Source organism: Onychomys torridus, chromosome 18 (genome assembly GCF_903995425.1).
Source record: "Onychomys torridus chromosome 18, mOncTor1.1, whole genome shotgun sequence".
Classification (NCBI taxonomy): Eukaryota; Metazoa; Chordata; class Mammalia; order Rodentia; family Cricetidae; genus Onychomys; species Onychomys torridus.
The window spans coordinates 7,706,421-7,719,476 of record NC_050460.1 but is presented as its reverse complement, the minus strand read 5'-3'; the positions used below and the strand labels follow the sequence as shown (position 1 = coordinate 7,719,476).

General features: G+C 50.9%; 1 protein-coding gene across 1 annotated transcript in view; it reads right to left on the bottom strand.

The window, feature by feature from the left end:
• The window catches only part of Ttbk1 (tau tubulin kinase 1), a 43,599-nt gene extending 37,695 nt beyond the window's left edge, over positions 1-5,904 (bottom strand). The window contains 2 exon segments of the mRNA XM_036167938.1: positions 2,253-2,414; positions 5,853-5,904. Of these exon segments, the coding sequence (XP_036023831.1) occupies positions 2,253-2,360 (108 nt within the window). The 5' untranslated portion in view covers positions 2,361-2,414; positions 5,853-5,904.
• Between the last annotated feature and the right edge of the window lie 7,152 nt (positions 5,905-13,056).

Genomic DNA, 13,056 nt, shown 5'->3' with positions numbered 1-13,056 from the left:
GCAGAGCCAGGTGGATCTCTGTGAGTTGGAAGCCAGCCTGGTCTACAGAGCGAGATCCAGGATAGTTACCAAAAACTACGCAAAGAAACCCTGTCAGAGAGAGAGAGAGAGAGAGAGAGAGAGAGAGAGAGAGATTGAAACAAGTCACAAAGATCTTTCACCCCTAAGGCCCCAAGTCTCACATGGACTGATATTTTTACTGATTGTGTTCATGTGGCAGACAACCCTCAGCCTGTCTTCTGATCATGAAACTGGAAAGTTAGCTGATCACACCTATGAAACAGGTGTGCTGGTGACTGCTGTGTCTACTCCATCAGTTCCTGAGATAACCCCCAGAGGACACCTTCACAGCCTCTGAGAACAAGAAAGGCACAGAGCGGCTGGAAAGATGGCTCAGCGGTTAAGAGCACTGGTGCTCTTCCAGAGGATCCGGGTTCAATTCCCAGCACCCACATGATGGCTCACAACTGTCTGTAACTCCAAGATCTGACATCTCACACAGATACACATGCAGGCAAAACACCAATGCACGAAAAGCAAATAAGTTATCTTTAAAAAGGTACAGCACAAGCACAAGGATTTCTATTACTGTCGTTTGCTATGCTGCTTGCATGGATCACCCCTCAAGAACGACTTGCTGTTTTTATTTTATTTTGTAGCTCAAAGAAATTTATCTACAACTTACTATTTTTAAATATCCCTCCTAGATCGCTGACCCCCGTTTCTCCTGGCTCAGCCCCTCTCTGGTCCATGATTCCCGGTTCCCACACTCACACATCACTCCCATCCCTGCCGGAAAAGTGGTTGCATCTGGCACCTGGTCTCTCGCTCTCCAGGGGAAGGTACCGTGAGACAGCCTAAAGGACAGTCCAGGTCTGGCATACTCGCCCTCCCCATAGCAGCCCCCAAGTCTCTCCCTGCACACTCACATCCCTCTTCCGCAGAGCACAACAAGGTCTTTAGTCTAAACTCAGTGTGTGTGAACAGTCTTTTTCTTGCCTTTTCAGTACAAATGTTATTCAGCCTCCCATCTACCAGACACCAAGCTGGTGTGCCAGGGACCCGGAGGTCTTGAAGGAGCGCTTCTCGCTTTGCCAAGCACCCTTCCTTTTTAATGGCTGCCCCGGCCCTCCTGCATTTCTGTCCATTTACTCCTTCTCTGGAATCCCGCTTCAGAGACCCTAAGAATCTCCTAACACCCCCACTTCCAATTCCTGAAAATGCTACTTTGCCTCTCTCCTTGGCCCTCTAGAGGACCTGCGCGGCCGGGGGACGGTTGCCATGGAGATCCGCCGGCACCCAGGCCCCACCCTCCTCTCCAACCCAGCACCCCTAGTAAGCTGAGCCTCACCACACCAAAGCACAGGGACGCGCACACGCGAACACCACGACTGTACACAGTGAAAACATCTGACCTCTATGGTTCTTTCTTCCCCTCTGGATCCCCATTTCTGTGCATACCCCACAGTCGCACACACTTTTCCCACATTATACCACCCTACATCATCCCGCCCTACAATAAAGGGGACACCAGGGTGCTTAAAAACGATGGAGAAAACAGGGTTTGGACGAGGCTGACCGACAGTAGGTTCCCCAGACACAACCACTGTCCCGACCCTAACGTGGCCCCCTCCCGCCCAGGATATCATCTCCCCCTGCCCGCCCCCGACATGAATAAACTCGGACTACAACTCCCAGCAGGCCAAGGAGCCCGAAGTCCTGGGTTAGAGGAACAGGGCACGCTGGGAGATGGAGTCTCGGCGTGTTGCACCTGCCGCAGGAACCCGGGAAGGGAGGAGGGTGGATGGAGAAGATGGAGTGCGGATGCGGTGGGAGCAGCCCGCAGGGCCTCTTTCCCCAGACCCAAGCCTTCCCGTCCTCTGCGGAAGCGGAGGAACACATGCTCACTCAATGTCCTTCTCCAAGGTGCGGCAGAGAAGGAGCCCCCTCCCCCACCACCCTCCTCCGCACCCGGGCTCTGCAGCTCACACCTAGACATCCAACTAGGAGTTGTTCAGGCTGAGCTGGACCAGCACAACCTAGCCCGGGAAGGGGTGAGAGGGAGCCGGGTTGGAGAGAAGGTACTGGGAGAATGAGTGGGCAAAAATAACATTTGAGCAGTATGCAAATGAGCTCGAGGACACCTCCCATTTAGGGTAAGGGCTCCAAGGGCACCAGTCTTAGGGAGTCTCCAGATCTCTTCTTCTCCTTTCCCAGACCCTTCCCGCTGCCCAGGTAGGTCTCTCACTCACCACCTTCCAGCGATCTTTGACCACGTAGTTGGCCGGCAGGATATCGGCCTGCTCCCCTCCCCCACTCATGTTGGTTTCGTCCTTAAGAGCAGCCGCTAGGCACTGCATCCGCCAGCCGGAGGGAGGGGTGTCCGCAGGGCCTGCCCTTGGTGGGCCATCTACCTGGGAGAGTGAGGAAGGGCAGTGAACAGCCTGGCTGCCACCCTAGACCACCTGACAGCTGTGGAGAGGAGCCCCATCCTGCTGGCAGGCATCCTTCCCAAGCCGGGGTGGGGTGGAGTGGGGCTGGGGGGAGGGTCTGATGCCCAAGGAGTTACTGGGAGAAATACTTCTGCTGATGGAGGTCAGTGGAAGGGAGGTAATATAAACCACAAATGGGAGGTGTGAAAATCAGCAACAGGATACACAGGATAAAAACAGGAGAGGGCAGTGATATGTGAACAAGCCATGGGGGAAACGTTTACCATAGAGACATTCCAAACTAAGGAGGGGAAGATGCGCTAGCCAGGGGGCAAGGCTGAGACCCAAGAATTACAAGCCTGAGTCACTCACTACCTGTGGTCCTAGTCATCCACACCTAGCCTGTGCCACACAACTCCTGTGGAGCTCTGCTTTGCTGGCTGCCTGAGAGGCAGGACTTGCTGAGCATGGGTAAGCCATGGGGTACCCTCATCAGAGTGGCCACCCAGCCAACCAGAGAGATGTGACCATCAAGAAAAACAAGGACATGTGCAACAGCCCCTTGAGGGTGGCATGGAGGCAGATGGATTGTTGAGAGGTGACCACCACCCTCAGTGGACACTGACCCCGCTGGCAGCCGCAGGACTGGGAAGCCAGGATGTGTGCCAACAGTGAACACAAGGCCATGGACTCAGGCCATGGATTTCAGAGGGATGGTACCCCAGTGTCTACTCCATGGGGGCCAAACTGAACTGGGGGAGAGCAGAGTAGCAGGTGCTGTCTGAGGGAAGGCAGAGAGCAATAGAGAACCACAGGTCTGGGTAGGCGGGGGCCAGCAAGCCCCTTCCTACCTCTGTGTGGAGCCAGCCAGGAGGGATGCAGCTTCTACTGTGCTTAGGTAGATAGAAGTTGAGCATTGGAACCAGTATCCCAACCTTCAGAGGTACTAAGACACACCTTATCCAAAGAAACGTGTGTGTGTGTGTGTGTGTGTGTGTGTGTGTGTGTGTGTGCGTGCGCGCGCGCGCGCGCACGTGCACGCGCGCATCAGTGTGTGCCTGTGTTCACGGACCCCTCTGCTTTGTGTGCGCATGTGTAGAGAAGGGGCCAATAAAGATGACTTTCTGGTATCTCTGCCAAGCCAGCACAGGATTTGGATACAACATCTTTTCTCCTCATCTTTCATCTACAGACACTTTATGTGCTCTCTGCCACACTAACCATGACCCTGGAGAGCCTCACACAGGAGTGAAGGGAGTCATTCAGGCTGGGGACTGGGCATAGGAGAAGTGGAAAGTTCTTTGTAAACAGGTTGGGACACTACAATTGCTAATTGTAGCTAAGCTCTTTGTAAATGGGGAAAAGGACATTACAGTTACTCCATGAGCCTGACATTCCTCGAGAGGGCTAACTTCTCAGGTCCTGTGTCTAGACATCCTGATAAGGGCAGGGTGGGTTGTGAAGGACCTGAGACATCTTCTCCAGGTCACAGTGTTCCCGTGGGACATGAAGAGAAAGCATGCCCATTATCACTCTTTTTTAGCTTTTTTTGAAATGACTGAGCTGAAATGTCTCCTCCAATCTGTACAACGCCAGGGCCATAGGCTGTCAGGAGTTCAGAAGACAGGGACGACAAAGGCGAGATGGAAGGAAATGGGGTGGGGTTCCAGAATATAAGTCCAGGACAAGACTGTGATCCCAGAACTCTGGAGGTGGAGGCAGGAGGATGAGGGATTTGAGACCAGTCTTGGCTATACAGCAAGTTCAAGGCCAGCCTGCGCTACAAGATACCCTGACTGAAAACAACAAAACCAAACCAAACCAAAACTAAACAAAGAAGATTGGCAATGCAGTCAAACATGTGTGGAGGAGGCCTCAGCAGGAACCCGCTGGAGCTTAGTTCCTAATGTGTAGGAGGCCATGGCCCCAGCCCGAGCCCCAGCACAGTGGGGAAGGGAAAGAGTTAAATTCAGGCTGGGGAGGAAGCTCAGTGGTGGAGTACGCATCCAGCACAGTCAAGGCTCCAGCTTCAACTCCCAACACCACCAAAAATGTACTTTTTAATAAAAAGGGGCCTGGGGGCCTGCCAGGCAGTTCTGTGAGAAAAGGCCCTCACCATCAAGTTTGATAGCCAGAGTTCGATTCCTGAGACCCATGTGATGAATAGAGGGAACCAGACCCCTGCATCTTGTCCTCTGACCTCCACATGTGTGCCGTGGCAGGCACACACCCTCCACACACAAAATAAATAAAATGTAATCCAAAGGGGAGGATTGAGATATGGCAAGATATTTGCCTAACAAGTCAGTGCAAGGCCCTACATTCAGTTCCCAGTACTGAAAAAAAAAAAAAATTAAAAAGTTGAACAATTGAGGGGTTGGGGATTTAGCTCAGTAGTAGAGTGCTTGCCTAGCAAGCGCAAGGCCCTGGGTTCGGTCCTCAGCTCTGGGAAAAAAAAAATTGAACAATTGGAGGGGCCTTAGTCCTATATGGTGGGCTCTGCAGGCAGATGAGGGAAATCTGTGTGCTGCTCACTTGATACTTGGGAAAGTCTTAAAAGGAATGGGGCTGGGGGGCTGGCCATTCTATCCACCACCCTTCCCAGAGGATGCCTCCGTGGACTCCAGCTATCCCAGTCTGGGTTGACAAGCTTGGGTGCTTGATTACTGCCCTCTGAGGTCCGTGTGTGTGTGTGTGTGTGTGTGTGTGTGTGTGTGTGTGTGTGTGTGTGTGTGTGCAGGCATGGCTGTGTGCATGCCCGAGAATGTGGGGTAAGTGGAGAGAGAGCGCTAAGTGCTTAGGAGCATATTGTGGTTTGGGAGCAGAAGTGTTGATGTGTGGCTGTGCAAGGTGTGAGGCAGGTGGGTGTGGGAATCTCAGAGGCCAGGTGAGGAGGAGAGAACAGGAGAGAAGAGCTGAGAAGAGCGCAGAGAACAGGGCCTGTCAGAGAGACGGGATGAGTGAGGGGAGGGGGAAAGTCTAGAGACTGGAGGAGACCGTGGTGGCAGGAACGGAGTGACCCCAAGAGACCACGGGAGGGGCTTCTGGACACAGCTGGGGAGTCAAAGGGAGGCTGGTGGGAGGAAGGGAGGGACTGGGGATGAGAGAGGGTCTGGAGACAGCTGAGTGACCTGTCAGAGGTGACGGGAGAGCGAGGAGGGAAATCCTAGGGAGAGAGCTGGGGAGGGGGCCGCTGGGGATGGGCTGGGAAGGGTGGGTCCGTGCGGGGGCAGGGAGCGGCTCCAGGCCTCAGGCTGCGGCCCAGGCAGTGTAGGCCAGCGTCCCAGCTCCTGACGGCAGCCACGGAGACCCAAGCCCGCTTCGGGATGGGAGCCGAGCCACGGAGGTGAGGCCGGCGGGAGGCCCGATGAACCCCAGAAGGGACCCCCGGCCCGCCCGCCCGGCCCCGCCCCGCCTCACCTGCTCGGTGTCCGCTGCGGCTGCGGCTGCGGCTGCGGCGGCGAAGGCAGCGGCGCGGGGCGGCGCATCCCCCGGGGCCGGGGCGGGGCGGGGGCGGCTCAGTGCGGCGCTGGGCGGCCCGCTCTCTCCCGCGGCGGCGGCGGCCTCCCGACCCCGACCATCCCGGCCCGGCGCGGCCCGACCCGGATCCTCCTCGGGCGACGGCGGCGGCGGTGGCAGCAGCGGAGTGGGGAGCTGCCCACAATGCACTGCGCCGCCAGCATCAGCACCAGCCCTGACATCACCGCCCCACCGCCCCAGCCTTTACATCACTGCCGTTTTTTTTCTGACATCACGTTCCACTCTGCCCCCCTAGACCCTGCCTGAGCACGCTCAGATGGTCCCCTAAGAGCTGCCCGGTCTTAAATGACCTGTGCCATTCACTTGACTGGCTCCTTACCTGCCTCCATCACCTTTTATCTCCCCCACGTCCCAGGATATCCCCCATTTAGCCTCCCTGACCCCCCTTCCATCCTCCACATAGCCGTCGTACTTCCCTCTTAAGCCCATTCCTCGGCCTGTACCCATCCTTCCCATATGTCTTTATCATGGTCTCTTCTAACACCGTCCCACATTCGGACACACCACCCCTCACCTAGAACCCTCTCCTCATCATGTACTTCTCTCCTGGTCTACCTTCTCTTTCTTTGGCCCTTTCTTCCAACTGAGGACACACTCTGTCATTGTTTCTTATTGCTTACCAAATAAGATGCACACTCTTTATTGTGACATTAAAAACTCTTACAACGTGAGCCCATAAGGCTATTACTCTTCTGACAGATGGGATTACTCAATATTCTCTGAATATATTCTGCACCCCGCCTCTCTCGGCTCCTTCTCCCATTGCTTATGTCCTCAACAAATGCAGAGTGAGCATCCTCAACAATAATAACAGTAGCCACACCTGCCAGGCACATTAAATCATCTACTCTCTCTAAACGCCCTATGTAGCAAGAACACTCACTGCGTAAGCATAATGACCGGAGTTTGGATCCTAGGACAGGTGTAAATATCCAGGAGCTGTGGTGCACGTCTCCAGATCCAGCACTGGGGAAGCAGGCAGGTGAATCCTCAAAGCTTGTTGGCCAATTTCGCTCCAGATTCAGTGAAAGAAGATACCCTATATCACCCAGCAATCAAAGAGGAGAATCCTCTGGCCTCCACATATGTGAGTGCACCTGTGCACAGGCACATGCGTGTGCACACATAGCTGGAAAGATGGCTCTGCAGGTATTGTTTGTCTCAGAGGCCCGACAACCTAAGTTCTAACCCTAGAACACCAAACGTCTTCTGACCACCACATATGCACTAAAGCATGTATGCAACCTAACATATACACTCCCACACTCATCATGCACATACACAATACTGATAACAATAACAATACATTTTTAAAAATGAAATCATGGCATTTTCAGGAACGTGGATGCCACTAGAAATCACTATGTTAAGTGAAGAAGCAGATTCAAAAAGACAACTGCTTCATGTTTTCTATCATATGCAGGACTTTGGCTGGCAGTGTGTAAAAGAGCCTGTGGCCAAACCACAGATACACATGCAGACACAGATACACACACACAGATACACACAGAGAGATACACACACAGACACAGATATACAGACACACAGACACAGACACACAGACACAGATACACAGACACAGATACACACACAGACACAGATAAACACACAACACAGATACACACAGAGACACAGATATACACACAGACACAGATACACACACAACACAGATACACATACAACACAGATACACACACAACACAGATATATACACAGACACAGATATACACACAGGCATAGCTACACATACACAGAGATGCACATACAGACACAGATACACAAACAACACAGATACACACACAGACACAGATAACCATGCAGACACAGATACCCACACAAACACAGACACACAGATACACACAGTCCCACACTTAACAGAGATACACACACTCACACGCAGATACACAAATATTCACACTACACACACAGGAGAGACAGAGAGAAACAGAGAGACAGACAAGAAGAGAGACAGGAAGAGAATGGAGAGTGAAAAGGAGAAAAGGAAGTCCAGGCCAGTGAGCGGGTGCACACTTTTAATCCCAGCACTGGGGAGGCAGATGTGGACAGACGTTTGTGTGTTCAAGACCAGCTTGATCTACGTGGGAGTTCCAGACCAGCCAGGGCTGCAGAGTGAGACTCTGTCTTTTTAAAAAAAGCTTTCTATGTCTCATAGCTCAGGTGGTAGGATGCCCGCTTTGCATGCTCAAGGCTCCGGGGAACATTCCTGATCCTCTCCTTCCCAGATCATCTATCTACATTTCTAAACATGTTCAGTTTTTCTTGTAACTTTCAAAGTATGAAATAATTACAACTGTTTTAATGTACTTATCTATTAACTTCCTTGTCTGAGTAATTTCTGGGTAATTTAATTTTAATTTATCTTCTGACTACTGGTCATACATTTTCCCGTTTATTTCCATACTTAGCATTTTTTCAACCTTTAAAATAAAAAAAATACAAAATAAAACAAAAGTCCAGGGTCTTGGGGCTGGAGGGTGGGCTCAGTGGTTAGGTTGGGGCTGGAGGGTGGCTCAGTGGTTAGGTTGGGGCTGGAGGGTGGCTCAGTGGTTAGGTTGGGGCTGGAGGGAGGGTTGCTCAGTGGTTAGGAGCTGCTGCGGCTCAGGGTTTTGTTGTTGCTGTTTGGGGTTTGGCTTTCTTGTTTGTTCTGTTGTTACCATCTGTTTTTATTTGAGATGTTTTTTCATCCACGCATCTCTTACGGGGCGCTTGGGTCGCCTGCTGCTTGTCCACTGTGCATAGCACTGCAAAGTATATGAAGTGCATGTGTTGCTTAGCAATTCTGATTTAAATGGCTTTTACAAAGATTTTGTTTATTTATTTTATGCGTACAGCTGTTTTGTCTGCATGTAAGTCTGTGCAGACTCCTGGTGCCTGAGGGAACCAGGTCCAAACCCCTGGAACTGGAGTCACAGGCAGCTGTGAGCCACCATGTGGGTGCTGGGAATCGAATCCGGGTCCTCTGGAAGAGCAGCCAGTGTGCGTAACTGCTGAGCCATCTCTCCAGCCTATTGACTTAAACTCTTTAGTACACACATCCCTAGCTTTGGTCCCTGGACCCTATGGAGTTCCTTTTGAATCGTCTGAGAAGCCTCGTGCTTTCTTCATGGCTTCTAAGCCATACCTTCTGGCCCCTCACCACCCAGCCTACACTTCTCTGTAGTCTTGGTGTAGATTTTTACTTGTTGCTTGTTACTGTTATTGTTTAAGACAAGGCCTCCCAGAGCCCAGGCTGGCCTCAAATATTCTATGTAGCTGAGGCTGGCCTTGAACTCCTGATCCTTCTGCCTCTATCTCTCAAGGCAGAGATCATAGGCATATGCCACCACACCTGGCTCACAATGTTCTTTTAGTAAAATTTATTCTAACAGATGAGCTGATGGTTTTTTTAAACTTATTTTTAATTTTTATTTATTTATTCGTTATGTGTATGGATGTTTCATCTGTATATATGACTGAGTACCATATGCATGCCTGGTGCTGGCAGAGGTCAAAAGCAGGTGTTGGATTCCCTGGAACTGGAGCTGCCGTGTGGCTGCTGGAAACCAACTCATGTCCTCTGCTGGAGAAGAGTGTGGTCTCAGCTGCTGAGCCGTCTCTCCAGCCCCAAACCTAGTGCTTTTTTTATTCGGTTAAACACTGTGAACCAGCCTCATGGATTTCTCACTCTGCCCTCGTGTGTGTGTGTGTGTGTGTGTGTGTGTGTGTGTGTGTGTGTGTGTATGTGTATGTGTGTGTGTGTGTGGTGTGTGGTGTATGTGTGTGTGGTGTCTGCATGTGTGTGTGTGTGTGTGTGTGTGTGTGTGGTGTCTGCATGTGTGTGTGTGTGTGTGTGTGTGGTGTCTGCATGTGTGTGTGTGTGGTGTGTGTGTGTGTGTGTGTGTGTGTGTGGTGTCTGCATGTGTGTGTGTGTGTGTGTGTGTGTGTGTGTGGTGTCTGCATGTGTGTGGTGGTGGTGGTGGTGGTGGTGGTGTGTGTGTGTGTGTGTGTGTGTGTGTGTGTGGTGTGTATGTGTGTGGTGGTGTGTAAGCTGACATAGCCAGCTCAGCCTGAGCTGGTTCGCTGTAGCCAGGAACTCGACAAGGGGGGAGCTGGGGCCAATGTCACGTCCACTGCGCCTGCTTTCTCCCACACCTGGCCCTGCACAGCCTGACACCATTGTTTGAACATACCCAGTCCAGCTTTCTAGGTTTATATCTGGCCACTTTTTCCTGTCAGGGAGCATATCCAGTCTGGCTGTCAAATGGCAAAAATGTGGAGGTGAGCTGGAAGGAACCTTCCACGGGCTTTGTCTCTGTCTTCTCAGCAGTATGAGTGCTCTGACACTTCCCAGCACAGCCATATCGCGGCACTGGGTACGGCCCTCCTCCCCATTCTGGAGCTAGGGCTCCATCTTTCCAAAGCCAAATAGACCCCAAAGGCTCACGTTCCTTTTTATAGTTCCTTCAGTGCCACTGAGGGTCTTACCCAAACAGACACATTAAAAATGTGTCCCAATTTGTCTGTTAAAGGAGAACTGATAGACATACTATGGGCCCTGGTGAGATGGCCCAGCAGGTCATACCTACTGTGAAACCAGCAACCTGAGATGGAACCTGGGACTCACAGGGTAGAAGGAGAAAGCATACCCCACAAGTTGTCCTCTAATCTACACATGCATACCACACACACCCACACCACACACACCACATACACCAAACACACATCACACACATACCACACCCACATCACACACACACCACACAAGCACACCACTTGCACATGCACACACATGCACATCACACATATACACCACATTCACACATGCACACTCCAGACATATACACCACACACATTCACTCACACACACACCATACACACATACCACACAAACATCACCACATATATGCACCACATTCACACACACACACACACACACACACACACACACACCACATACACACCACACACACACACCACATACACACCACACACACACACACACCACATACACACCACACACACACACACACCACATACACACCACACACACACACACACACACACACCACACACACACACACACACACACACACACACACACACACACACACTAGGAGGGACTGGAGGGATGTCTCAGCAGTAAAGAGCATTCATTGCTGCTCTTCAGAGGACTCAGGTTCGGTTCCCAGCACAGTTTACAACTGCCTGTAATTCCAGTGCCAGGGGACCCACTCTCCATTCCTGGTCTGTTCAGGGACTGTATATGTGTGGTGCACACACATACATGCGGGCACAACTGTATATGTGTGGTGCACACACATACATGCGGGCACAACTGTATATGTGTGGTGCACACACATACATGCGGGCACAACTGTATATGTGTGGTGCACACACATACATGCGGGCACAACTGTATATGTGTGGTGCACACACATACATGCGGGCACAACTGTATATGTGTGGTGCACACACATACATGCGGGCACAACTGTATATGTGTGGTGCACACACATACATGTGGGCACAACTGTATATGTGTGGTGCACACACATACATGCGGGCACAACTGTATATGTGTGGTGCACACACATACATGTGGGCACAACTGTATATGTGTGGTGCACACACATACATGCAGGCACAATGCTCACAAACATAAAGGAAAAGGAAAAGGTCTCACTCTGTAGCAATGGCTGCCTGAAACTCAGAGGTTGGTCTGCCTGTGTCTCCTGAGTGCTGGGGCCAAAGGTGTGTGGCCATCATGCCTGCTGGCAAGAAAATAAACCTTTAAGAAAAGAAAGGGAGGAGGGGAGGGAGGGAGGAAAGGAGGGAGGGAGGGAGGGAGGGAGGAAGGAAGAAAGGAAGGAAGGAAGGGAGAAGGAAAGAAAGAAAGAAAGAAAGAAAGAAAGAAAGAAAGAAAGAAAGAAAGAAATGAGGAGGAGGGAGGGAGGGAAGGAGGACGGAAGGAAGGAAAAAACAATGGAGCTAGAGATGTCTCAGTAGTTAAGAGCACCGATTGCTCTTGCAGAGGTCTGGAGTTCAATTCCCAGCAACCGCATGGTGACTCACAGCTGCCTTTAACTCCAGTTACAGAGCACCTAACATCCTCTTCTGTTCTTCTTGGGTACCAGGTACCCACATGTTGCACAGACCTACATCCAGGCCTAACACCCATATACATAAAATTTAAATATAAATACTGGTTTTTCGAGACAGGGTTTCTTTGTACCTTTGGAGCCTGTCCTGGAACTCGCTCTGTAGATCAGGCTGGCCTTGAACTCACAGAGATCTGCCTAGCTCTGCCTCCCAAGTGCTGGGATTACAGGCATGCGCCACCACCGCCTGGCCAGAAAAATATTTTTAAGCCAGGGCTACATAGAGAAACCCTGACTCCAAAAACCAAAAACCAAAACCAAAAAATGAAAACACAAACAAACAAACAAAAAACCCAAACCAAAAACAAAACATATATTTTTTTTCAAAGATAGACTTATTAAAAAAGACATAATATGAGTAAAAATTAAACCACAGTGTGTAAGGTGCAAATTTGTGATGAAATCTTTAAAATGTGATAAATCTTAGCTATTGCGTTTTGGTATTTACTATGAAAATAAGGGCAGTACTTATTTTTGGAGGGATTAAAGGGTGTGAGGGGTTGTGAATTGAATGAGGCTCATAGAAACTTCTGGAGAACTGAAACTATATCCCTTCCCTTCTCTCCCTGTTTTTGGGCCTCCAGCAGGACATACAAGTGCTCTACCCACCCCACACCTGAACAGCTCTTGTATTTGTTTGTTTGTTTGTTTGTTATGTATACAGTGTTCTGCCTGCATGTGTCCTTGCAGGCCAGAAGAGGGCGCCAGATCTCACCATAGATGGTTGTGAGCCACCATGTGGTTGCTGGGAATTGAACTCTGGACCTCTGGAAGAGCAGCCAGTGCTCTTAACCTCTGAGCCATCTCTCCAGCCAGAACATCTTTCTCAACACAAGCAGTGGTAATGAGCTCGTTTGTCCTGTACTTATTAATTGTTGCTGTAATTGAGACAGGGTCTGGGACTTGGGTTAGGTTCAGTTGGTCGA